General features: G+C 49.7%; 1 protein-coding gene and 1 pseudogene across 3 annotated transcripts in view; one reads left to right on the top strand and one right to left on the bottom strand.

The window, feature by feature from the left end:
- Nucleotides 1-425: 425 nt before the first annotated feature.
- On the bottom strand, nucleotides 426-6,404 carry LOC101046713 (testis-specific serine/threonine-protein kinase 1-like; annotated as a pseudogene).
- Nucleotides 6,359-27,592, top strand: part of DGCR2 (DiGeorge syndrome critical region gene 2) — a 79,158-nt gene continuing 57,924 nt past the window's right edge. For 2 of the 3 annotated variants that reach the window (XM_003942658.3, XM_074391109.1), the window contains exon 1: nucleotides 6,360-6,700. In XM_003942658.3, the coding sequence (XP_003942707.1) occupies nucleotides 6,622-6,700 (79 nt within the window). In that variant the 5' untranslated portion in view covers nucleotides 6,360-6,621. Of the gene's footprint in view, nucleotides 6,701-27,592 lie in introns of all 3 variants that reach the window. The other variant, XM_074391110.1, reaches the window with a different exon arrangement.

The raw sequence follows: 27,592 nt of genomic DNA, 5'->3' as shown, positions 1-27,592 counted from the left end.
GGCAGCCTTGTGGGGCTGGAGAGGGCAGGTCTCCCCCTCAGTCCCATCTGTAGACAGAGCCTGTGCTCCTCTGCAGGGGTGCCTCGGCATGCTTCTTGGTCCTCTCCTCTCCCTGCCCTCTCCCAGCCTCAGCACCGCACTCAGGGGTGTCCCTCCTGAAGCAGCGGCTTCCTCACTCACCTCTTGGCTCTGGCCCCTGCACCTCCAGGTCTCTCCCAGCCCCAGCCTCAGCCCCAGCCCCAGCCCCAGCCCCAGCCCCAGCCTCAGCCCCAGCCTCAGCCCGGGCCTGAGGTCATGGTCTAGACAGGGCATGCTGGGATGTGTTTTCCCAAGTGAATGAGGAATCATAGCATAATCTGAGTGGGAAACCAGCGGAGGGGAGCCCAGGACTAGTCAGTTGAGACAAAGACATTCACTTTAGCATCTGCATTAATATAGTGATTTATTGCTTCTTTAGCCATTTTCGTTACAAAGTTCAAGGGGAAAGAGAAGAAAATGAAAACAGTGGCTCGGCTGGGACTGTCTTCCTTCTCTGGCTCAGGCCTTGACTTCTTCAGAGCTTGAGCCTGAAGCCCTGTGTTCTATCTCACGTGCCGCAGGCACGCTAGGCTGCAAAAGGCTCACTAGGTGCGCATCTCTGGAGGCTGCTGGTTGGGGGTGCCCTTCTTTCTCTGTTTGATGGCTTGCTGGGGAAGCCCAGGGTGTCCGACTGCCTGGACATCTGCATTGCCAACCTCTCAGGTTTTGTCTCAGGCTGTCCCTCAGCTGCACCTCTTCCCCAGGCTCCAGCTTGGTGGCAGAACTCTTCACAGTGCCAGGTTCAGGCATCCACAAGGCTCGGTTCCCCGGGAACTCTCCCCCTCCTTGTTGATGGCCACAGAGGGCAGTCCTTGTGCCTTGGGCTGCGCCCAGCATTGGCTGAGGATGTCATGGATGTGGAGCCGCTGGCTGACGTCGGGCTGCAACATGCAATGGATGAGATCCTTGCACTCGCAGGTCAGGTTTTTGGAGTGCAGGAAGTCCACACAGCTCCTTCTGGATACGCAGCATGTACCTGATGTCAAAGTCATCATCGAGCATGGCGCCACAGACCATGATGTAGAGGATCATGCCCAGGATCCAGGTGTTATACACCTTGGGCTGGTAGGGGATGCCCTGCAGCACCTCGGGGGTCACATACTCCGCCGACCCGCCGAAGGTCTTGCTTCATGTCTGTTGGCCACTCTCGTCCCACAGGCAGCACATGGAGAACCTGAAGTTGGACAGCTTGATGTTCAAGTCCTTGTCGAAGTAAAGATTCTCACACTTGAGGTTCTGGTGCACGATGTCCAGCTCATGGCAGTACCTGATGGCCAAGGAGAACTGCTGGAGCATCTTGCATGCCATGTCCTTGGGCAGGGCTCCCTGGCACTCAATGAACTCTAGGAGGTTGCCCCGGACTGCAAGCTCCATGACGATGTAGACCTTGCCATATGATGTCTTGAATACCTTGTAGGTCTTGAGTATGGAGCCGTGGTTCAGCATGGCCGGAATCTCCATTTCCCGGGGAAGGAATTTCTCCAAGATGTCTTTTGGGGGCTTTCTTGCAGCTGATGATCTTGACCACCACCTAGAAGTTCAGGTGCTCAGAGTAAACAAATTTAACTTTTGTGTACAAGCCCTCTCCCACAAGCATGCCCATGGTATAGCCTCGTCGCTTGAGGACAGCAGCGTTGTGCGTGGCGTCCGGAGCACCTAGTGCCTCTGAGGCTGCCCTCTACATCCCTGTGGGACCTGGGCCAGTGGTGTATTCACTTACGCCCTGGACAGAGAGTCCTTTGGGCTGGCCAGGCCTGCTGTCCCTGCCTCCTTGAGGCCAAGACTCTGGGTTGGGACATTCAGCGCTTTCTCCCAGGTGACTTCAGTGGGTGAAGTCACAAAGGTAGAGTGCCCTGGGGAAATGAGGCTCTGGCCTGAGGCCCTTGGACTTGGAACCCTGGAAGGCCAGCCAGTGGGCTGGAGGAGACGGGGCAAGCAGAGAGTGGCCTTGCACCTGGCTGGGACCTGAGGTAGGAGGGGGCTGTAGGGGACACATGGGTCTGCCAGTGCTTCCAACCCCAGAGCCAGGACTGCCTGTATGGAGTTGAGGCCAATTCTTGCAAACCAGGGCATCTCAGGAAGGGTTTAATTAGGGGATGATTTGGGAGGTCGAGGTGGGCGGATCACCTGAGGTCAGGAGTTTGAAACCAGCCTGGCCAAAATGGTAAAACCCCATCTCCACTAAAAGTACAAAAATTAGCCAGGCGTGGTGGTGGGCACCTGTAATCCCAGCTACTCAGGAGGCTGAGGTAGGAGAACTGCTTGAACCCAGGCGGCAGAGAAGTAAGCCGAGATCGCACCACTGCATTCTAGCCTGAGTGACAGAGTGAGACTCCATCTCAGAAAAAAAAGAGGCAGGGGGCAATTAACAAAGGTGGGAGCAGAGTACAGGGAACCCTGAAGGTAGCACAGGCACCCCAAGGTAGTAGCAAACCCTGGCCTGCATGGAAAAGGGTGGGAAGGTCCCTGAAACCCAGAAAGAGTAATATAGACAGAACCACCTTGAGAGAGGTAGTGCCCTTTGGTGGAGAGAGCCAACCTTATTGACCACACGAGTAGGGAGATGTCCCATCCCTGACCTGTTTTTCTTCCCTTCAGCCCTTGACACTGCCCACACAGGCAGCCCTCAGGGTTGCAGAGCAGGCCCAAGAAGGGTGGTGTGTCAAGAGAGTAGAGAGCCTCCTGGCACTGGAGTTTGAGAAGCCTGGAGCCTGCTCTCTCCTTGTAATTCTCTTGCCTCACCTGAACCTTTGGTGGCTTCTTACAGCAGGTCTGTTGGGAGGACAGCAGCAGGAGTCCTGCTCTTGGCTGTGAGTTCCCTCCTGGGGACCTGCCCAGCCCATTGGCCCTGGCTGGGCTCCAGGGCACATCTGCGGCTGGGTGCCAAAGATGGCACCTGGATGCCACCCTGAGTGCCAGTGGCTGTTCTGAGGACAGTACAAGCAGTAGGGGCAGCACTGGACAGTGGTCATTGTTTCTGCTTGCAGTGGAGCCCCTCTGCTGTGACAGGCTCTGTGTCTAGTACCTGTTCCGGGCCACGCTCTCGGGGAGTAGGAGTCACACGACTATCCTAGTCTTGGATTTGACTTTGGCCTCATTCACTTAGAGTGAGCACCCCTTCCTCAGAGGAGCCAAGTGGAACCCTGGGCCTCTCAGGATTGAGTTGGTAGGGCGGGCTGGATATTGCTTAGACTGGGTTGGGTCCCCCCACCTGCCATGGCCTTTCCCCCTTTTCTCTGCTCCTTCCCCTTCTTCTCCAATCCTGACCACCCCCTGCTAGACCTTTGTGTGTTCTTGGTGCTCCTTCTTCCAGACAGTGTCCTCCTCCTTCCTGCTGGGGACACCCCAACTGCTGTCTCCTTGAAACCAAAAATAATATTCTAAGCCCCCAGCCATGTGAATGGCCCCCTCCTCTCTGCCAAGGGCGTTCCAAAATTAACCTGAAAAACTAGTTCAGGCCATGATAGGAAGTGGGAGTCAGATAGTCCTCATTATCCCTCCTCCCTAGGGGTTCAGACATAGCTAAGCAGTGGTAACATCGACACAGAGACCTGAAGACTGACAACAGACTATGGTAGTAAGATACCAGCATGACAGCAGGCTTGGAAAGAAACAAATATTTTACTGTAAAACAGATTTCTTTCACATATTTTGAAGTGGCTCTGCAAAGCTGTTTCTTGTGGAGAAAATCTACATTCTGTAGAGAATCCCCTTCCTTTTCAAGGCTCCTGAGAGAATTAACTAAAGTATGACAATTTTTATTTATTTTTCTTTTTTTTTCTTTTTTTTTTTTTTTAATTTGAGACAGAGCCTCACTCTGTTGCCCAGGCTAGAGTGCAGTGGCGTGATCTTGGCTCACTGCAACTTCAGCCTCCCGGGTTCAAGTGATTCTCCTGCCTCAGCCTTCTGAGTAGCTGGGATTACAGGCGTGCACCACCATTCCCAGCTAATTTTTAAATTTAAATCTGTTTTACTGTAAAATATTTGTTTCTTTTTTTTTTTTGAGACAGAGTTTCACTCTTGTTACCCAGGCTGGAGTGCAATGGCGCGATCTCGGCTCACCGCAACCTCCACCTCCTGGGCTCAGGCAATTCTCCTGCCTCAGCTTCCTGAGTAGCTGGGATTACAGGCACGCGCCACCACGCCCAGCTAGTTTTTTTGTATTTTTAGTAGAGACGGGGTTTCACCATGTTGACCAGGATGGTCTTGATCTCTCGACCTCGTGATCCACCCGCCTCGGCCTCCCAAAGTGCTGGGATTACAGGCTTGAGCCACCGCGCCCGGCTTTTTTTTTTTTTTTTTTTTTTTTTGAGACGGAGTTTCACTCTTGTTACCCAGGCTGGAGTGCAATGGCGCGATCTCGGCTCACCGCAACCTCCGCCTCCTGGGTTCAGGCAATTCTCCTGCCTCAGCCTCCTGAGTAGCTGGGATTACAGGCACACGCCACCATGCCCAGCTAATTTTTTGTATTTTTAGTAGAGACGGGGTTTCACCATGTTGACCAGGATGGTCTCGATCCCTTGACCTTGTGATCCACCCGCCTCGGCCTCCCAGAGTGCTGGGATTACAGGCTTGAGCCACCGCGCCCGGCAAATATTTGTTTCTTTCCAGGCCTGCTGTCATGCTGGTATCTTACTACCACAGTCTGTTGTCAGTCTTCAGGTCTCTGTGTCGATGTTACCATGGCTTAGCTACGCCTGAAACGCTAAGGGAGGATGGATAACGAGGCCTGTCTGACTCCCACTTCCTATCACGGCCTGAACTAGTTTTTCAGGTTAATTTTGGAATGCCCTTAGCCGAGAGGAGGGGTCCATTCAGATGGCTGGGGGGCTTAGAATTTTTAGTAGAGACCTGGTTTCACCATGTTGGCCAGGCTGATCTTGAACTGCTGACCTCCCAAAGTGCTGAGATTACAGGCGTGAGTCACTGCGCCCAGGAGTCTGGCACTTTTGTTTTTAAGTTCTGGGCTACATGTGCAGAACGTGCAGGTTTGTTACATAGATATACACATGTCGTGGTGGTCTGCTGCATTTATCCCCCCTGTCATCTACATTAGGTGTTTCTCCTAATGCTCTCCCTCCTCTAGCCCCCCACCTCCTGGACAGGCCCCAGTGTGTGATGTTCCCCTCCCTGTGTCCATATGTTCTTTAACAGCCTGTTCTCTCTGAAGCCTGATACCTGGAGGCTTCATCTGCCTAACAAGCTTGGTCTCCATAACCACCTTAATCCAGACAGTCCCTTCTGTTGATTCCAGGTCTTTAGATAAATTCTTTGAACCAACTGCCAATCAGAAAATCTTTGAATCCACATGACCTGGAAGCCCCCCACCACCCCCCACTTTTATTTTGTCCTGCGTTTTCCGACTGAATCAATGTATACCTTACATGTGCTGACTGATGTCTTGTGCCTCCCTAAAATGTATAACACCAAGCTGTAGCCCTACCTCCTTGGGCACTTGTCTACTGGGGCTGTGTCCCAGGCTATTGGTTACATATTGGCTCAGAAGAAATGTCTTAAAATATTTTACAGAGTTGGACTCTTTTCGCCGACACTGTGCTCCAAGGTTCGCCCTGTTGGTGTAACAGGTGAGAGGCGGTACTTGGAGCACTTTTCGCAGGGGGCTGAGCCTCCTCTCTGCCCAACTTTCCTTTCTGCATATGCGGCCTTCCCCTTGCCATTGTGTAGGCAGGTCCTCCAGGGAGCAGGCTTCCCTGCGGTCTCCAGGACCCGGCCTTCGCGGTTAGCTCCCTTTGCCCGACACTCGTTTAGGCCATTCCTGTTCCTTACAGGGTGACCCTCTTCTCCACCCTCAGAACCGGCAGGTCCTCCCTCCTCCACAGCGGTTCGGCCTTTAAAAGACCCTTTAGGGTGCACCTGTGGGCTGCTCACACCTGGGCTTGCAGCTGTGAAGACCCTTGGAGTCCTACCTAGCCAGGTTCCTGCTTCGTCCTCTCCGCTCCTCACCCACGCGACCCCACCCCCATGCCCTGTACTTTTCACTGTCCGTCCTTGTGGTCCTGAGCCCGCCGTCCAGGCCCCGCGTCCAGGGAGGGACCCTACTCCCTTCGAAGGCCCAGCCGCTCCCGCCCCTGCCCCGGCCCTGCCTCTCCGCTTAGCCAATGGCACGTCTCACTCCGTGTAGCCCCGCCCTCCCCTCCGTGCCCGCCCCTCGGTCACCGCCCTCCGCCGTCGCGACCGTAGGCCTCGCCCCCTTCGGGCTCTGTGGCTCCGGCTCCGCCCCGCGCCTTGACGCTCATTGGTCCTCGCCGGCGTCGCGGGCGGGAGGCGGAGCGGCGCGGCGCGGAGCAGAGCAGGACAGCCGCCATCTTGCGCGGAGAAGGTGTCGGAACCTGAGGCTGCAGCCCGGAGTGCCCGCTAGCCCGCGGCCCAGCCGAAGCTCTTTCCCGCCGCCTCTCCGCGCCTCCCCCCGGTCCAGCCCAGCCTGACCCTCCGCCTAGCAAGGTCCCCCGACCCTCAGTCCGGCCCGGTCCGGCCTCCCAGCGGGGTCAAGCAGCCGCCCCGGGGACGATGAACGGAGGATAAATGGTGCCCAAGGCAGACAGCGGTGCCTTCCTGCTGCTCTTCCTGCTCGTGCTCACTGTCACCGAGCCGCTGCGGCCAGGTGCGCCGCGCGATGGGGGCGGTGTGGGGGCGGGGCGGCGAAAGGGTCCGGGGTCGCTCCGGGACCTCCTTTCACCCGCGGCGCCCTCCTGTAGGGGCTGCGCCTGGGACAGGGGCGGGCGGGGCCTGGCTCACGGGCCGCCTGGCACCCGCTTCGGGCGTCTGCTGGAGCTTACCTGGGCTCGCGGCGCCTCGGACTTCGTGCAGCGCTGCTGTCCAGGAGGTTGCCTCTGGGCCCTTCCCAGGAGCTGCGGCGGCCAGGACCTGCGCCTCGGGCGCGCCCTCCCGCCAGCCCAGCGTCTGAGTCGGGCTGGGGACAGCGGCTCTCGGGGGCACCCGGTTTCACAGACGTCCTCCCAGCAGTGGCCTAGTGCCAGCCTCTCAGTCCTGGAAACTCCTCGGCTGGACAGCGGTGACTGTGGCTGACTGTCATTCAGTGAGGCGTTACACTGAAGTCCTCGGCTCACACCCGGTCCAGAGGAGGCACCAGGAGTCCGCCTAGCGTCGTGTGGCCTGCGCGAGCGTCCTGGGAGCAGAGACACCGTCACTGTGCCCGGCCCTTAGGGTGCTGCGTGTATGTGATGAATGAGTCCATGCTTTGGAACTCCCCTCGGAGCTAGTGTGTTCTTATGTCTGTGGTGGGGAATCAGAACCGTGGCAACCAGGAGACCCTTTTCTACCTATTTCAATGTACCTCTCCTTCCCTTGAACTGCACCAAAAAAATCAAACTCCTTAATGCAGGGCCAATGTATCCATCAGGCAGAGGAATCCTGGTGGTACTTTTAGTGGCCTGCAAATATTACTTTGTTTTTTTAAATCAGAAAAAAAAGGAACTTTTAGGTCAAAGAAAATGTATTCATATGTATATTTATATTAATACAGTCGTCTTTATACTAATAGAGTGAAAAAGCATGACTCTCAGTATTTCTTAATGGTTATTTAATACTCTCAGTATTTCTTCATGGGAGAAAAGGTCCCATGAAGGCCGAAGTGCCGGGGCCATCTTCTGTGAGCATTATCAAGCCTGGGTGTGGGAGCCCGGGGTATGTGGCCCTGTCCTGTGCCCTAGCCAGGCTCCCAGCCCAGATACACCGCACCTCTTGGCTCTGGGCTTGTGTCATCTGTATGGAATGTCTGCCGCCTCCTTAGTGTCTACCTGGTGGCCAAGGCCCTGACCCACTCTCAACCTGGACAAATTCAGTGATGCTTCTCTGGGCTTCCCAAGTAGACCTGGTTGCTCACTGCTTTTGGCTGCTCTCTTGACAGCGGGATGACTGGTTGTGGGGTGGGCTTGGTAAGAACAGAAGTCAGGAAAAGGGATGCCTGTGGAGGAGGGTATCATATAGACTCTTGGAGGTCAGAGCCGATGGGTTTGTGGGTTCTTGTGATTAACTTCTTTAGAAAACTTGTGTGTACCTGTAGAGAGGTAGTAGGTCATAGTTTTCTGATTCCTGAGTCCCAGTTGTGCAGATGAGGTCACTGGGCTCAGAGGTGAGGCCCTATTGTGCCTGGCTTCTTTAGGGTGACTCTGGTTCCAGGCCCAGCATCTCCTGCCTGGGTGATGGAGGTGACTGACGTCCCCAACTCCTTTTTCCTTGCCAGTCTGTTCACATATTCTGCCAATTGGCCAGCAGCAACTGAGAAAGTATCTGTGAGAGCTTGCTGCTTGCCTGTCACTAGGGAATCCAAGTGAAGAGAACAAGCATCTCTCTTTAGGAGTGCCTGGTGTAGAAATAGAGGCCAGGTATAAGTCACTTGTCACGCTCCTGTGTGTTGAATACCCCTGAGTGTGGGGACCCAGAGATGGGTGGAGGTGGTCATCTGTTTGTACCCGTGAAGCAGGGAGGGCGTCCCAGGAGACCTCACACTGAAGTTTGAGTAGGGCGTGGGTGGGTGGCTCTGGTAGAGGGAGCAAAATTATTCTTTTGATTCCATGACTCTCCAGATGAGAACATTGCAGATACCCTTGGAGGTGCCTTGAGTTGCCCTGCAGAACCCAGGGAACTGCAGCTGGCTCCCTGGCTTTGGCTGGGGAGTGAGGGCAGGTCTCTGGGCCGGATGTGTTCCTTCTGTGCCCACATGTGCCTCTTCACACATTCACCATGTGTCCTTCCTGAGAGTGCCTTAGGGATCTGCCTGGCTGGTGATTGGGAGAGGCTGGGGCTACTCTGGTCTTAGTCTGCATTCTTTCTGTGGGAATCCCAGCCTTAAAAGCATACTTGGGTTTGAGGAAGGCACCAGTCAGAGCTCACTTCTCAGGAGGTTGTCTTCTGACTCTTGCCTGGTGGGGTCCCTGAAGATGAGGCCAAACCACTTGGGCCTCCTATCTGGTTCAGGGCAGGGTGGAAGGCCTTTCATGTAGTTGCAGGGCAGTGAGTGCTTCCTGTATGTGACCTTTCATCCGTGTTTTTTTGTTTTTTTTTTTTTTTTTTGAGATGGAGTCTTGCTCTGTTGCCCAGGCTGGAGTGCAGTGGCCTGTTCTCAGCCCACTGCATCCTCCACCTCCTTGGTTTAAGCAATTCTGCCTCAGCCTCCTGAGTAGCTGGGATTACAGGAACAAGCCACCACACCCAGCTAATTTTTCTAGTTTTATTAGAGACAGGGTTTCACTGTGTTGGCCAGGATGGTCTAAAACTCCTGACCTCAGGTGGTCCACCCATCTTGGCCTCCCAAAGTGCTAGAATTACAGGCCTGAAGCACTGTGCCTGGCCCAATTATTTTTTCTTTCTTTTTTCCATCATGTGAGGATACCAATTTTTTTTAAATGCACATTTGAACTTGATTGATTGAAGGTGTGTTATGTGCCAGGCACTGTTCTAGGCACTAACATGTGTTAACTCTCAGGAGGTCCCTGCTAGATGCTATTTTAATGTCATTTGAAGATGCGGAAGCTAAAATCCAGAGCACTCATAAAGCTAAGTGGCTGAGATGAGATTTCATTGTAAGAATCTGGGCTTCCCCGAGTCATGCACCCCTGGCTGGGGCCCTGTGCGCTCCAACTGTGTGTCTCCAGCCCAGCCATAGGAGTACCTCACATTATGCTCTGAACAGTTTCCTTAACCCTAGGTGGAGCGACAGACTGCCTCTGTGTCCTGATGGGTCCCGGGGTCCTCTAGGTGAGGGTACAGATTCTTTTTTTCCTGTGGATACTCCAGTCTGAGAAACAGAACCACCTACCCCACAAATCCCTTCTGTGGTTGGCCATATGACCGCTGATGTGTGTTATAATCACTGGATATGTGATGAGGAAGAAGGGTTGGAGACTACTGCTGAGGTAACTGACAGCGAGATGGTGGGGGGATTTGGAGACCACTGATTGTGATATTGTCTCATTGGCCCTTTCTCCATCTGTGTAGAGAAGGCAGCATCGATTGCTGATTCTAAAACTGTTTTTCTTTCTATCTTTAGTTGTGAAACAAAATCATAACATGAGCCGCAGCTCTATCCATGTTGAACCTACAATACATAGCTGAGAAAAAATTGCCTTCTGAGTGCTGGTGCACCCTGGTCCTTTCCTGGTGGTTGGTGGTCCTGTACAGGGCTTGTGCTCAGCCAGGCCCCTTGGTGAGGTACAGGACTAGAAGGTTGTCTTCCTTCTATTGCTGATACAGCTATCTGGGAGAGGCAAGTCTAAGGTCACACAGCTGGTGTGCACCAGCATGTGGGTTCAGACCCAGGTGGAGCTAGCTGCTAGCTTAGGGTTCTTTCTCTTTTGCCCTCAGGAACCAGGAGGCAGCTGTGCTGAGCTAATAAAATCTCCGGGAGCTGTGAAGTGAACATAGAACTTTGCCTCTGGAGTCCAGAGTTTTTGTTTGTTTGTTTTTTGAGACAGAGTTTCTCTCTGTCACTCAGGCTGGAGTGCAGTGACGGGATCTCAGCTCACTGTAATCTCTGCCTCCTGGGTTCAAGTAACTCTCCTGCGTCAGCCTCCAGAGTAACTTTGATTACAGGTGCACACCACCACGCCCAGCTAATTTTGTATTTTTGGTAGAGATGGGGTTTCAACCTGTTGGCCACGTAGGCTGGTTTTGAATTCCTGGGCTGAAGTGATCCACCTGCTTCGACCTTCCAAAGTTATAGGATTGCAGGTGTGAGCCACCACACCCGGGCTAGAGTCCAGAGTTTTCTTTCATGTGAAGTAGCACAGGGGTTTGGTGAATAGGGAGAGAGTGCATATTTTCATCACAAGACAAAGTGACTGAAGCTCAGAAGGAGCTGGAGAGATGAGCTTGCACCTGGCCTTGGCAAAACCTCCTGAGTTGGGAGTTCTTTCCTCTGTAGCCTGGTACTGTGACACTTTGTAGAGTTTGTCCACTGGTAGATTTGGCTTTTAGGTTTACAGGTCCATCTTTTTTTTTGGTTGGGAAGTGGTATAATATACTTCCTACCTTCACTAACTACTAACTAATGAATTTAACTTTTTTTTTTTTTTTTTTTTTTTGACAAAAAGAAACCTTTCATTTGGAAATAATTTCAAACTCAGAAAAGTTGCAAGAATAAAATGAGTGCAAAGAGCACCTGCATATCCTTTGCTGAGGCTTCCCTACTGTTGGTATTTTATCTCATTTACCTTATCCCCCCATCCTCTGTGTGTATGTGCGCATCTGTGTACTCACACACAGTGCTTTCCTCTGAACCATTTGAGAGTAAGTTGCATGCGCCATGGCCCTTTATCCTTGTAAATATTAGCCCTTTCGGAGAGCAGAGGCTGCTTCCTCTTAGCCCCACCCCATTGTTCTCACTAATACCTGCTGTGTGCCAAGCCCTGTGTCACATGGGACCGTCTCGAGGGTGCAGGAAGCCCTATTGTTAAAGCCCAGGTTGGCCCAGGTGGAGGCAAGCTGGCATCACTGCATGTCAGGATTATTATTTCAGTTGGTGGTTCCTGTCTGAGGAGTGAAGATTGCTGCCATGGAACGTTTGTGCTGTGTTAGGCTGCACTTTCCCTGATCTGCTTCCCAAGATAGTTTGTGGCCACCCTTTCCTTTCCAGGCACTCCCCAGAGTACCGAGAGATTATATCCTCTTAGCAGTGGTGGCCGGTGATTTGGTTGTGCAAGTGTCTTCGTAGCAGTGACGGCAGGTAATCTCGTTATGCACAGATCCTCTTAGCAGTAATGGCAAGTGATTTATCTGAGCGTGTCCTCTTAGCAGCGAGGGCAGGTGATCTAGTTGTGCATGTGTCCTCTTAGCCATGGTGGGAGGTGATCTCGTTGTGCAAGTGTCTTCTTAGCAGTGATGGGAGGTGATCTTATTTTGCATGTTTCCTCTTAGCAGTAGTGGCAGGTGATCTGGTCGTGCGCATGTCCTCTCAGCAGTGATGACAGGTGATCTGTTAGTGTGTGAATCCTCTCAACTGTGATGGCAGGGGATCTAGTTGTTGACTCTCCCCTGCTGGACCTGAGCCTTTACAGGCAGGGAATTCCGCTGCCTCTCTTGGTTCTTGGCATAAGGAGGGACCCGATTGGCATTTAGTAGTTTCTTGACTCTAATTAGAGTGCGTCAATGACAACATTAAGGACCCAGTAGAAAGCTCAGGACTAATTAGATGTCTTTTCCTTGGTGTGCTGCTAGATTGTTCCCTTATCAGATGTGCTTTTATGTTTGGGTGCTACAGGTTTGGTGACTGTCCACTCTTTCCCTGCCAGTCTGCGAGTGTGCTCAGTAATCCTGAGAGACCAGTTTTGGGCCAACAGTTAGTTCACTGAGCAGAGTGACACGTGGGCTTAGGTATGGTTATTATGTGATAGCTGTGCAACAATTGTATTTTTGTTCCTGGCATGATTTACCAGTTGTCCTGGGAGGTTTTGTGAAAGCCTATCCATCTCATCCTGCCATTCTGAGCTGTGTGTCCTGTCATTGTGGACATGGGGGGCTTGACTGGGCAAGTCCAGGTTGGAGGATGAATGGCCTGGGGGGCCTGTGGACCCAGGGGTCCTGGAACTTCTGGGCATCCACCTGGGAGATGGGGAAACTCAGGTCTGGTTTTGCCTCAACTGAGCTGTCTGTAAAAGGAGCAGCTGGGATTAGATCAAGCCTTCTTATCCGGGTCCGTGTAGGCAGTTGGGTGTGGTGGCCCTAGAGCATGAGCCCTGGAGTCACACTGTCTAGGCTCAATCTGCTCTACTGCTTGCTCTGTGACTTCTGCCTCAGTTGCCTCATTTGGAACATGGACGTCATAATAGAACTTAATGGAGATGTTGTGAGGATTAAAACGGGTAAGTTTAAAATTCTAAAAAGTGTCTGATATATCAGGCAAGCTGCTAGAGTTAATCACAGATAGACTTCAGGAACCCTGAACTGAAATGTGAGGTCGTGTGCACACAGGGCATATTGCTCGGGAGAGGGCTCCCTTGGGAGGCAGCAGAGTGCAGTGGCTCTGAGGAGTGTCTGCTGCACAGAGTGCTCTTCGCTGTTCTCATGGGATCAGAGGGACTGCGTATGACTTGCCGAGAGCCCCCGAAACAGCCATGGTGCTTTGGACAAGGCTGGGATTGTTCATACACGTTTTGCTCTTTGTCACATTCATGCTGTGTCACCTGGGTCTGGTCATGCACAGAGTGGGCACTCAGAAATCAGTTATTGAACAAATGCACAAATGCCTATTTATATTTTGATATAAAGAGCAACAGCTACTTTAGCCAGCAGGCCTTGCAGCTGCCTCTGGTGGGGGTGGCGAGGAGGATGAGAGCCTTGTGGCGTTCCTGCAAAAACGCCTTGGGAGGATAGAATGCGGGGGTAGGGGACATGGCTGTGGAGCCAGCTGGCCTGGGCCCACCCTGGTGGGAGCTTGTTCCTATGATGGGAGCTAGGCTGAGAGGTGAGAGCACGTGTGGCTTCTCATTAAAAATGAATCCTCACTGAAGCTCTCCAGCTGCACCGCCTGGGGTGGAGGGTAGAGGGGCTCCCAGAGGGAGGGACCTCAGCAAGCTGGTACAGAGGGAGCACTGGCTCTCTAATGGACTTGCTGGCACCTGGGTTAGAACTGGACCTCCCTGTGTGAGGATGTGGCCAGAACTTCCCTGGGTTGTTTGCACAGTGCAGGTCTTTTTTTTTTTTGTCAAAAGTTGGCTGAGTGCATGGGCTGCACACGCTTGCCTCTTGGCCTTATCTCCCTCTTCTGCCTGGGGTAGCCATTGCTTCAGTCAGTCTGGGGTCTTGTTCTTAGTGTCCTTGTCCCCCCACTGCAGGTTCCTCCCAGTAGGCTGACTTTTGGCTGATCTGGCAAAATGGCAGACAGCTATCAGTTTGGTTAGCTTGTCTTCCTTGGTTAGTCTGTCATCTTTCAGCTATTGGCTGCTTCCTGTTGGACAGGACAGGACTGAGGACAGATCCTCTGGTAGGTATGCTGGACTAGAGGATTCCCCAGTAGACCCTGCTCTCTTCCTTGCCTGGGAAGTCTCATTTTCTGGGAATCCTCTCCTTAGCATAGCTATGGAGAGGATTCTTTGTGGCTGGCCAGGACACTAGATGAGGGGCAGGAGTCACAGCAGAGGGACCCAGAAGGTCAGCCTAGGGATGATCAGGAGGAGACCGGCCACAGGACCTGGCCAGATGCTCCATTGAAACTGAGTCTGCTAATGCAGATGGTGTCGCGGTTGCTACTGGCTGCTTAGGGCCTCCAGGTAAATTAGTTTACCTGTAAAGCTCTGTCTATGGTCTTAGTATAAGAGGACCTGGAAGAGCTAGAGGCTTGGGGGCCCTGACAGGCCTTTGCTGCAACTCTTGGAGGTTTCTTGGGCACTCCTGGCAGTGGGAGCAGCTCTTAGGCTTTCCCCATCCACCCAATTTGTGAAGGATGCCTGTGTAGACCAGTGTCGTAAGCCATGGGGCATGCAGAGAGCCCAAGGCCGTGGAAGATCTTGTCTGGACAATTTAGAAAAAAATAAAGTTGATTTTTTTTCACATTTGCTGATGTTCATCCATAGAATATTTTACATAAATGGAATTACATTTTTTAATTTTTAAAATTTGTTTTGAGATCTTTGTAGATCAGTACATACATAACTTCATTCTTTGTTTTCTTGATAGCAAAAGATGGAGGGGAGAGGTGGGTGTGGGTTGGGGCAAGATTGTCTAACTTTTTTTTTTTTTTTTTTTTGAGATGGAGTCTTGCTCTTGTCATCCAGGTCAGAGTGCAGTGGCATGAGCTCAGCTCACTGCAACCTCTACCTCCTGGGTTCAAGTGATTCTCCTGCCTCAACCTCCCAGGTATCTGGGATCACAGGTGTGTGCCACTACACCCAGCTAATTTTTGTGTTTTTAGTAGAGACGGGATTTTACCATGTTGCCCAGGCTAATCTCAAACTCCTGACCTCAGGTGATCTACCTGCCTCAGCCTCCCAAAGTTCTGGGATTACAGGCATGAGCCACTGCACCTGGCCTAACTCATTCTTTTTTAGAAATCTTTTTACTTTAGAAACATTTCAAACCTATGTAACAGTGCAAGAATAGTACTGTGAACTCTTGTATGCTGTTCAGGTAATTTGCCCGTTAACACAACCGAGCACACATTTGCACGTGCACTTGCTCTCTGTGTTTATATGTATATATCCCAGTGTGTACACACACACACTATTTTTTGCAGAACTATTTAAGTTGCAGACATCATGACCCTTCATTGCTAAGTCTGATGTTTCTAAGATAAGGCCGTTCTCCTATAACCACAGTAGTACAGTTAGCAAGTTTAGGAAGTTTAACATGGATTTTTTATATTTTATTTAATTTTATAATTTTTTGAGATAGAGTCTCTCCCAGGCTGGAATGTTCTAGCACAATCTCAGGTCACAGCAACCTCCGCCTCCTGTGTTCAAATGATTCTCCTACTTCAGCCTCCCAAGTAGTAGCTGGGATTGCAGGCATGCACAACCATGCCTGGCTAATTTTTGTTTTTTTTTTTTTTTTTTTTTTTTTTTGAGACGGAGTTTCGCTCTTGTTACCCAGGCTGGAGCGCAATGGCGCGATCTCGGCTCACCACAACCTCCACCTCCTGGGTTCAGGCAATTCTCCTGCCTCAGCCTCCTAAGTAGCTGGGATTACAGGCATGCGCCGCCATGCCCAGCTAATTTTTTGTATTTTTAGTAGAGACGGGGTTTCACCATGTTGACCAGGATGGTCTCGATCTCTTGACCTCGTGATCCACAAGCCTCGGCTTCCCAAAGTGCTGGCATTACAGGCGTGAGCCACCGCGCCCGGCCTGTCTTATGCTTTCTACTTTTATTGGTATTTTATAAAATAGAGCCTTCTCTTGCAAAATTCCTTTTTTTTTTTTTTTTTTTTTTTTTTTTTTTTTTTACTAGCTGTATGGACTCATGGAGTCTTCTTTTTATTCAGTGTATTATAACCGGTTTATAACCGGTTACTGTCATAGTTCATGTTGAGGCTTATATTGTAATTGACTTGGCAAGTGGAAACTCCTTCACCTGGCCCCTTCAGGATGGGAGCATGTAGCCTTCTGACATGTTCCCATCAATCTGAACATTCCTTATTAGCAAGTTCATCTTGTACCTTAATTGCTCCAGCCTGGAATAGGGCATTTTTCAATAGAGCACTGGTTCCTTTTGATGGGAGATAGTATTTAGAAACCAGGATTTTAGTGGTAGGTGTGTTTATCTCTAGCTGCTACAGTATACTGCAACTCCATCTTTTCAGTCTAGCCAAGAGGTGTGTGCATGCATGCATATGTCTGTCTCTGTGTGTGCATGTGTGTGTGCACATATTTCTGTGCTTGTGTAAGTTCATACTGGTTTTTGTTGTTGTTGTTGTTGTTGTTTTAAGACGGGGTTTCACCACGTTGATCGGGCTGGTCTTGAACTCCCGACCTCAGGTGATCCACCCGCCTTGGCCTCCAAAATGCTTGGATTACAGGCGTGAGCTACCAAGCCTGGCCTGTTTTTTGTTTTTTGAGACAGAGTCTTGCTCTGTTGCCAGGCTGGAGTGCAGTGGCGTGATTTTGCCTCACTGCAACGTCTGCCTCCTGGGTTCAAACAATTCTCCTGTTTCAGCCTTCCAAGCAGCTGGGACTATAGGCACGTGCCACCCCGCCCACCTAATTTTTGTATTTTTAGTAGAGACAGGTGGAGACAGGGTTTAACCATGTTGGCCAGGATGGTCTCGATCGCTTGACCTCATGATCTGCTTGCCTTGCGGCCTCCCAAAGTGCTGGGATTACAGGAATGAGCCACCGCGCCTGGCCCATACTGTTTATTTAGTTCCAATCCAGCTTGACAGGGTCTTGCTTGCTTTCTCTGTTTCATGTTCGTTTCTCCTGTTTTCTACAGTGAGAGCCCTGGGTCCCAACAGCATCAGTAGGTTTATAGGTTTACTCATTTGCTTAGGCTTACACTGTACACAGAATAGTTTCAGAAGCTGCATTCATACCACTGGTCATAGCAGACCTACTAAGTAGGGTTTAATTTTTTTTTTCTTAACCCTTTGTGTTTTCAGAATGATGGTATATACTCAAGAGACTTGGGTTCAAAAGCTACTTGGATTAATTCTCTCTTTCTCTTCTATGTGTTTGTTACACAATTAGGTTCAAAACTATGTTGAGGCAGGGCAGGGTGGTTTACACCTAAAATTCCAGCACTTTGGGAGACTGAGGTGGGTTGATTGCTTGAGCCCAGTAGTTCAAAACCAGCCTGGGAAACATGGCATCTCTCCAAAAAACTAACTGGGCATGGTGGTGCAGGCCTGTAGTCCTGGCTACTGATGGGGTGGAGGAGGGTGGCGGGTGCAGGGACTGAAATGGCAGGATCGCTTGAGCTGGGTGGCAGAGGTTGCAGTGAGCCAAGGTTATTCCATTGCACTCCAGTCTGGGCCAGAGAGCAAGACCCTGCCTCAAAAACCAAAACCACAAAAAAACCATGTTTTGATTTGAAATCTTGTGTATTAAATAATATTAAGAGTGGTATTTACTGTAACCGTAGTTTTATAACAAGCCTCTCTTTCATTATATTAATTGGTAAGGAAGCATCTCAATTTTGAACAGGTTTTATTATTTTCCTAAGTAAATTTTATTTTTGAGATGGAGTCTTGCTGTGTCACCCAGGCTGGAGTGCAGTGGTGCGACCTTAGCTAACCGTAACCTCTGCCTTCCAGGTTCAAGCGGTTCTCCTGCTTCAGCCTCCCTAGTAGCTGGAACTACAGGTGCAAGCCACTACACCTGGCCAGTTTTTGTATTTTTAGTGGAGACGGGGTTTCACCATGATGGCCAGGCTGGTGTTGAACTCCTGACCCCAGGTGATCCACCTGCCTCAGCCTCCCAAAGTGCTGGAATTACAGACGTGAGCCAGTATGCCCAGGCAATGATTGGATTTTTTTTTTTTTTCCCCCAGAGTCTCACTCTGTCACCAGGCTGGAGTGCAGTGGTGTGATCTCAGCTTACTGCAACCTTCACCCTCACCTCCCCAAGTTCAAGGAATTCTCCTACCTCAGCCTCCTGAGTAGCTGAGATTACAAGTGTATGCCACCACGCCCAGCTAATTTTTTGTTTTGGGGGGTTTTTTTGAGACAGAGTCTCGCTCTGTCACCAGGTTGGAGTGCAATGACGTGATCTTGGCTCACTGCAACCCCTGTTTCCCAGGTTCAGGTGATTCTCCTGCCTCAGCCTTTTGAGTAGCTGGGACTACAGGCATACACCACCATGCCCAGCTAATTTTTGTGTTTTTAGTAGCGACGGGGTTTCACCATGTTGGCCAGGATGATCTCGATCTCTTGACCTCATGATCCACCCACCTTGGCTTCCCAAAGTGCTGGGATTATAGGCGTGAGCCACCGGCCCAGCCTAATTTTTGTATTTTTAGTAGAGACGGGATGTTCACCCTGTTGGTCAGTCTGGTCTCGAATTCCTGACCTTGTAACTGTCTGCCTCAGCCTCCCAAAGTGCTGGGATTACAGGCGTGAGCCACGGAGCCTGGCCAATTGGATTTTTAAAAATAATTTTTCATTTCTGAGATTCTTGAGACCTACTTTTGTCAAATCACTGTTGACAAATCACTTTTTTGGTTTCTTCCAGGGGACAAAAAAAAAAAAAAGAAAAGGAAAAAGACAAGGGGTTTAGATGTTCAAGGGCTGTTTGGCCCAAGTGTTGACATTGTGAACTTACTGGTTTGTTTAAGAGGCTCTCGATTCCACCAGCCATCACCCTTTGTGTGTAGCATCACCTTTCCATAGCATGGGCTTGTGCTCTGATAGTCTTTGGGTATACAGTGGTATGGGGGAACTGTCTGAAGCAGGGACTGAGGTTGGCCTCGGAGTTTGGGTATAGCTGTGCATATCCTTTACCTGACAGCATTATTGTGGAGGGGTGATCAGTGAGGCAGGTGGTAGGTCCGTTTTGGAGATTAGGATGCTGAGGCCCAGAGAGGTTAATTAGCTTGCCTAGTGGCATTACTTAGCTTTTAAGTGGAGGCAAGAACAGGAAACTCAGGACTCCTGTCCTAAGCCACATGCTTTGCATCCTGCACCGTGATTCCAGAAGCAGATGAAAGAGCTGTATGGTAGAGGGAGCTAAGTGGAGTACCACCACCTGGGGCCTCCTGCCTAAGGACCGGGCGCCTTTTCACTGGGTTGAGCATTGCTGATGTTCACAATTCTGGCTGCACCAGCATCTTGTGTGGACACTGATGCTGTGATATCTCCTTGGGCTTGGGTGACCAGTTCAGGCCAGCTGGTGACTACCCTCTGTGATCTCACCACATAGTGATTGCAATCATAGCTACCTGTGTATTTCTAGAAGCTTGGGAAGCTTATTAGAGTATTATCTTCTTTTGTATGGACGGACTTTGTGGATTTTGAACCTTGTGGATGTATTCTTAAACGTTCATGAAAGTAAAAGATGAGGAAAAGGTATTTTAAAAGGAAAAAAAATTCAGATAACTGAATATAAAACTGATACTACTTAACAGAAAAAAATAGGTCTAGAATGCTTAAAACCTGCAAAAAAGCTAAGGAGATTCTGCTTAATGCTGTTGCATATTTCTGCTTTGTAATTGCAGCATGAGATGTGATGCCTTTTTATAGGAAGGAGGTATTCATATTAACCTCATTTTACAGATGAAGAAACAGAGCTTGGGAGAATAAGTTATTTAGCCAAGGTCACATAGCTTTTAAAGTCATGGAGTGGGCATTTGAAACCTGGGCAGCATAGAGCTCATGCTGTGATATTGCACAGCTTCAGGAGAAGTCTTTAGCTCTTTTTCCGTCTAATCCTTCTTGTCTTTTTCCTCCACCTTCTCTTTATTTTATTTTATTTTACTTTAAGTTCCAGGATACATGTGCAAAACCTGCAGGTTTGTTACATAGGTATATATGTGCCATGGTTGCTGCACCTATCAACCTGTCATCTAGGTTTTAAGCCCTGGATGTATTAGGTGTTTGTCCCAATGCACTCCTCCTGCCTTTTCAATGTGAACCTCCCCACCCTACTTTTCTTGTCATCTTCCCATAGCCTCAACTGGCCACAGGTGCCGCAGCCCTGACTTCTTAGTGCCCACCCCTGCTCTGTCCTCACAAATGTCCTCAGGAAGCTGACACTTCCACAACCTGTTCGTGCAGTCCCTGCCTTGGTTCTTAGCAGATGCTGTCACCCTTGTCACCCCCACCCCATCCCCATTTCTGAGTGTCAGGCACCCTGATCAGCACTTGGCAGGTAATAGCTCCATTAATTCTAGTTACAACCCTACTTTTTGGATAGAGTCTTTGGTATGTTAAATCTTGTGCTCAGTTTAGTTTTTGAAATAAGTGTATGGAATGAAGCTTTCAGACTGCAAATGTTTCCTTTGAATGTTCTTTAAAGAGCCCATATGATAGGACAGTGTGCTTTTGTGAGTGTAACTCCCTGTGGTGATCACACTGAAGTTTGGACCCACTCTGCTAGACAAGGGAGGAACTGGGCAAAGCTACCTGCCCATTGCTGGGCTGTATGGTCAGTCCCCTTTTAGATGGCTCAGATTTTTAGCCTTGCTTTCTTGCAGGAGTTCCTTTGTTCAGTTTTAACTTAGGACTTTAAAATCCTTTCATATTTTATGTGTGCTTTTGAGGTGGCCCCACTGCCACCCCATTTTTTAAAAAATAAAATAAAATATACCATCATAGCCACTCTATTCAGTGTTCAGTTCATTGAGTGTTCAGTTCAGTAGTGCTAGAGTATTTGCCTTGTTATATAACAGATCTTTAGAATGTTTTCGTCTTGCAAAACTGAAATTCAGTACCCATTGGGTAACTACCCGTCCCTTTTATCTCCCTCTCCAGCCAGGAAGCCACCATCCTACTTCCTGTTTCTAAAAGTTTGATTATTTTAGATACTCCATATAAGTAGAATCATGCAGCATTTGTCTTATGTTTGACTTATTTCACCTCAGGATTCATCCATGTTGTAGCATGTGTCAGAACTTTTTATTTATTTATTTATTTATTTTGACACGGAGTCTCCCTCCATTGCCCGAGCTGGACTGCAGTGGCACCATCTCGGCTCACTGCAACCTCCGCCTCCTGGGTTCAAGCGATTCTCCTGCCTCAGCCGCCCAAGTAGCGGGGACTACAGGCATGTACCACCACACCCAGCTAATTTTTTTATTTTTAGTAGAGACTGAGTTTCACAATGTTGGCCAGTATGGCCTTGATCTCTTGACCTTGAGATCTGCCCGCCTCGGACTCCCAAAGTGCTGGGATTACAGGCATGAGCCACCATGCCTGGACAGAACTTTTTTTTTAAGGCTGAGTAGTATTCCACTGTATGTGTATACTGCATTCTGTTTATTCGGTGTACACTTGGGTTGCTTCCACACATTAATTATTGTGAGTAATACTGCTGTGAACATGGGTATATGAATGTCTCTTTCAGATCTTGCCTTCTGTTAATTCTGGGAATATACCCAGAAGTGGGATTGCAGGACCATATGATAATTCTATTTTTAATTTTTTGAGGAAACTCCATGCTGTCTTCCATAGTGATTGTATCATTTTACATTCCTACTGATGATGTACAAGAGTTCTAATTCTTCACATCCTTGCCAACACTTGGTTTTTGGTTTTTTTGACAGTGGCCCTCCTATGGGTGAGGTGATAGCCTATCGTGGTTTTGGCTTGCATTTCCCTGATGACTAAGGTGTTTTGTTTTGTTTTGTTTTGTTTTGTTTTGTTTTGTTTTGTTTTGTTTTGTTTTGTTTTTTCCTTTTGAGAGAGTTTCACTCTGTTGCCCAGGCTGGAGTGCAATGGCATAATTGTAGCTCCTTGAAGCCTTGATTTCCTGGGCTCAAGTGATCCTCCTGCCTCAGCCTTCCATGTAGTTGGCACTACAAGTGCCTGCCACCACACCAGCTAATTTTTTTACTTTTTTCTGCAGAGATGAGATCTCACTTTGTTGCTCAGATTGATCTTGAGCTCCTGGGCTCAAGCAGTCCTTCCACCTCGGCCTCCTAAAGTGTGAGGTTCATTTTCTGATACGTAGAGTCCAGTTGTCTAGTACCATTTGTTGAAAGGTTATGCTTTGTCCATTGAATTATCTTTATACTCTCATTAAAATCCATTGACTACATTTGTGTGGGTCTATTTCTGGGATCTGTATTCTTTTTTGTTCTGTTGGTCTGTGTATCTTTTTTATTTTTTTTCCTTTTCAGTTAAAGTCTCTCTGTTGCCCAGGCTAGAGTGCTATAGTGGGATCACCGCTCACTGCAGCCCTGACCTCCCTGGCTCAAGCAGTCCTCCCACCTCAACCTTACTGGGTAGCTGGGACCACAGGTGTGCACCACCATATATTGCTAATTTTTTTTCTTTTTGAGACGGAGTCTTGCTCCGTCGCCCAGGCTGGAGTGCAGTAGCGCGATCTTGGCTCACTGCAACCTCCGCCTCCTGGATTCAAGCAATTCTCTGCCTCAGCCTCCTGAGTAGCTGGGATTACAGGTACCTGCCACCATGCCAGGTGATTTTTTTTGTATTTTTAGTAGAGACAGGGTTTCGCCGTCTTGGCCAGGCTGGTCTTGAACTCCTGACCTTGTCATCCATCTACCTCAGCCTCCCAAAGTGCTGGGATTACAGGCATGAGCCACTGTGCCTGGCACTGTCTAATATTTTTAATTTTAATTTTTTTAGAGACTGGATCTCCCTATGTTGTCCAGGCTGGTCTCCAACTCCTGGGCTTAAGTGATCCTCCTGCCTCAGCTTCCCAAAATGTTGGGATTACAAGTGTGAACCACTGTGCTTAGTGTGGTCTGTATATCTTTACTAAGCCCTTTATTAGAGATGTTTTTAATTTTGAATGAGTCTGATTTATCAATTTTTCTTGTTATGGTCATGCTTTCTTTTCTTTTTCTTTTTTTTTTTTTTTTTGCCTAGCCCAAAGAAATCTTTGCCTACCCCAAGGTTTCAAAGATCTTCTTCTTCGCTAGTAGAATCAGCTTCCTGGGGGCAGACACCTTGTGTTTCTTGTCTTGCCCTTCTCACTTGTGTACCTCTCAGCACCAGCCCCAAAGAGTTATATGGTGGTGGTCATGGAAGGAGCAAATAAGTTGTCTTAAGGATTTGTAATAATGTATTCTAAGCACTTGATATACTGCCTAGCAGATGGAAAATAAGTATTCAGGAATCTACTTTTGCTACAGCTGTTCTTTCTCTTAGAGAAATTGGCTGTGCTATTCTGTGACTGTGATCGAAGTGTGGTACGAATGTTGTATGAAACTGCTGGCTGATGTTTACATCAGATGCGAGATAGCTTCACTCCACTTCTGTCTCACCCTCCTGTCCTGATCTTATTCCCAAATGTGTAGCTTCTCCTGCCCAAACTCCCATGAAATAAAGACTGATTGCAGGTTGCTGTTCTTTTCTTGAAAATGTCACTCATGGAATAGATAATGCTTGACGGACCTGCCTGTCTCTTCTTTCATCTTACATGATCACTTCCTTTTTCTTAGGACCTTCCCTCCTTTTCTAGGATAACTTATTTTAAACAGAGCCTTCTTCCCTAAACATCTGCCTAAGGAGAAGCCACAGGGCGGAACAGATGAGCCAGTGTTTTGGATGGATAGCAGCTACAGATAGATGGTAGCAGGTGGTCACTTCATCTCCTGGAGGTAGAAAATGCTTGTTATTTATTAGAAATAATTGCTAAAGCATAGGCCTTGTCACTTTGTTCTGGTGTGGTGTTCCCCAATGTCAGTGTTGTGACCCCTTGGTCTGTGGGAGAAAGTGGCTGGCACTCCCCTAGTGCTTGGCAACCTAACTCCCTCTCCACTGTCACAGGAGAGCTGGCCACCTGCCTCCAGTGGTAGTGACGGGGTGTCAGGAGCTCCAGGTCCAGGGGAGGAGTGGTTATGTGTTTGGGGAGCTACTGCCATTTAGGGAGCCACATCAAAGAAGTGGCGGGCATATATCAAAACCACAGCAGCAGTGTTTGCAGGTTTAAAATATTTTGTTCTAGTAACTGGCCACTGGTAAGAAAAAAAAGTACAGTATGTTGGGACATCTTTGGCTCTGCGCCAAAGTGGTGATGGGGCTCTGGTATCCCCGGGCTTTGTGCAGCCAGCCCCCAGAGGCTCCACTGAGTGCTGTCTCAATGAAGGAAATGGCTCAAAACTGGAAAGTTTGGACCTGGTCCTCTGAGGAGTCAGAACTTAGAGCCCCGTGTGGCTTCAGGGATGGGGATTTGGGTGAAAGAGCCCACAGCCTGGCCTCTGGTGCCCATTCTGCTGCTGCCAACTTGATGTGGGACACTCAGCAGGTGGTTCAGTCCCTCTGAGAAGTGAGCTGGCTGGGCTAGATGGGAGTTTCAAAATCTAGAACAGCCTCGTCCTCCTTCACGTTTTGGTAATGAAACTTCCAGTCCTGTCATTTTCCATGACCCACGCATGGCTTGCTCCCCTTTGAACTCTGGGCCCTTGTGGGTGAGGAGCTGGCTGGTCTCTGAGTTCCTTGCAGCTTGAGGTTCAGATGCTGGCATCCTTGGTGCTGCAGCCTTGTGGCTGCCTGTGCAGAGGATGCCCAGGCCTTCAGGTAGCAGCAGTTTTCATTGTGCCTTGCTGCTGAGATGCAGTGGCAGGTCAAGCTGCACAGAGCCCCTGGCCATGGTTCTGCCTCCCATCCTCTCTTTGCCCCTGTGGGTATCTCTCAGAGCATTTACCTGTTCAGAAAACCTCCCAGGATTGTTCCTAGGGGTGGCATATGTGAAACTTCAGCAGCTGAGCATTGTTGGAGTGATTTTCTCCTTTGGGCCTCATGACTGCTGTGGAAGTAAGTCAGGAGGGCTAGGCAGGGCCAGTCCAGCGAGGCTGAGTGGGGTTGCATGGACCAGGAACTGAAGCCTGCTGTTTGACGGATCTCTGGGGCCTCTTTCCAAGCCAATCTCCCTGTGTGGTTCCAGGAAGCTGTAGGGGTGGGGAGGTTGCATACTGGCCTGCTGGTGCTATGGGGCAGTGGCAGCGATGGGAAGGGGCTAGACGGGCTGCAGGGGAGAGCTGCAGGGACTGGTGAGCCAGGACCCCCAAGAACCTGGATGTGGGGCTTTGTGGGAAGGCTAGAGGTGGCCCTTGGACCCCATAAAAGGGCAGGTGGCATTTGAGCCCTGTAGAGAAGGCAGGGAGTTTATGATACGATCACAGTTTGTTCTGGAATGGTCTGTGCACTGTTTGGAATGCCTTTCCTCACTTCCTAGCTCTGCCCTCCCAAGCCTGTCCTCTGTGTTGCTGCAGATTGGTGTTCTAATGACATGTTCCTCCATCGCCAGCTGTGTCCCTTCCTGGAGTCATAGCACATCCCGTGAAGCTATCTGGTCCCGAAGTCCCTCTGGGACCCCCAAGTACAGTGTGCTTTCCAGAACATGCATCGCATCCTTCCTCACTGGGCGGCCCTTGTTCAGGGTGGGCACTTGCCAGAGGCCTGCCCCATGGCCCTGGTGGCTCAGATGTTACCCATCTCTGAGGCCTTATTCTTCACTCTCTTGCCTCAGGACAGAGGTGACCCCTCCATTTAGAAGGTCACTGGGCCGGGCGCGGTGGCTCAAGCCTGTAATCCCAGCACTTTGGGAGGCCGAGGCGGGTGGATCACGAGGTCAAGAGATCGAGACCATCTTGGTCAACATGGTGAAACCCCGTCTCTACTAAAAATACAAAAAATTAGCTGGGCATGGTGGCACGTGCCTGTAATCCCAGCTACTCAGGAGGCTGAGGCAGGAGAATTGCCTGAACCCAGGAGGCGGAGGTTGCGGTGAGCCGAGATCGTGCCATTGCACTCCAGCCTGGGTAACAAGAGCGAAACTCCGTCTCAAAAAAAAAAAAAAAAAAAAAAAAGAAGGTCACTGAGCAATATGCCCTCTGTTTTGTCTTTTAGTTATTTGTGCTGTCAACAGTGGTCCTTGTCCCCTTTTTTATTTTTTGTTTTATTATTTTATTTATTTATTTATTTATTTATTTTTTGAGTTGGAGTCTTGCTCTGTCGCCCAGGCTGGAGTGCAGTGGCACGATCTCGGCTAACTGCAACCTCCATCTCTGGAGTTCAAGCAATTCTCTTGCCTCAGCCTCCAGCACCTGGGACTACAGGCGCATGCCACCATACCCAGCTAATTTTTTTGTATTTTTAGTAGAGTCGGGGTTTCACCACGTTGGCCAGGCTGGTCTTGAACTCCTGACCTCATGATCCATCCGCCTTGGCCTCCCAAAGTGCTGGAATTACAAGTGTGAACCACTACGCCCGGCCTTATTTTTTATTTTTTGGGACGGAGTCTCACGCTGTCGCTTAGGCTGGTGTGCCGTGGGTGGCATGATCTCAGCTCACTACAACCTCTGCCTCCTGGGTTCAAGCAATTCTCTTTACCTCAGCCTCCTGAGTAGCTGAGACTAAGGTCACCGTGCCCTGCTAATTTCTGTATATTTAGTAGAGGTGGAGTTTCGCCGTGCTGTCCAGGCTGGTCTCGAACCGACCTCAGGTGATCCGCCTGCCTTGGCCTCCCAAAATGCTGGGATTACAGGCATGAGCCACTGCGCCTGGCCCTCTGTCTCCTCTTGAGGTCATCTGGAGAAGAGATGACTGGCCCAGGGCAGAACCCAACATCCACAGCTCTGGTCTCCTTGGGCTGCATGGTCACCTGTTACAGTAGCCCAACCACCCCTTGGCTTTCAGACCTTCTCCCCTCTGCTGCTGCTTTGAAGTGTGATGCTGGACAAATCTCCCTTTCCTAGTAGCACCTTGTTTGGTGGGTGAAGTGATCCATGGGAAAGCGCCACTGGGAAGCAGCTGCTAGCTCTTTCCAAGGCAGAATGTCTGTGCAGTGAGGCTTTCCTGCCCAGGTGTGAGCAGGCCTGCCAGGGACGCTGGGACCTTCTGAACTGGGCACTCCAGCAGGGCATGGGTGGCCCCTGCCCCAGTGTAGGAGTCTGTATCCGACGGGTCTCAGACCACTCTGGTGGAGACCTGTCCTAGTTGGCTGTGAGTAGTGGGAGGAGATGGGCTGGAATTTATCCTGCATTTCTTTGCTGGAAGTGTTTTGATTTTCTTAGTGATGTAATTGTGGACATGTGTGCTTCTGCTAGTAGTCTGTCTCCCTCTTGTTCTTTGTGGGCAAATGTTGAGGAGAAATCAATTCTAAACAATTTATGCAGCCTACTAAATTTCACATAGTAATTTGAGACAGCTCAGTTTACATAATTTAAAACAAGGCTAAGGCTTGCTGACAAAGAAGAAATTGAATCTAGAGAAAGAATCTGTATTGCAGAGACTCGTGGATTTCTACAGGGCATGAATCCACTAATTCCCAGGTGTTGCGTAGCCTAAAGCAGTAGCTCTCCAGTGTACCCAAGGGTCTCTGGGGGTTCCCTGACCCTTTTAGGGGCTCCGTGAGGTCAAACTGTTTTCATAATACCAAGGGGTCATTTGTCTTTCTCTCATTCTCACAAGCATAAGGTAG

The sequence above is a fragment of the Saimiri boliviensis genome, chromosome 21 (assembly GCF_048565385.1).
Source record: "Saimiri boliviensis isolate mSaiBol1 chromosome 21, mSaiBol1.pri, whole genome shotgun sequence".
Lineage (NCBI taxonomy): Eukaryota > Metazoa > Chordata > Mammalia > Primates > Cebidae > Saimiri > Saimiri boliviensis.
This window is presented reverse-complemented; position numbering and strand designations above follow the sequence as displayed.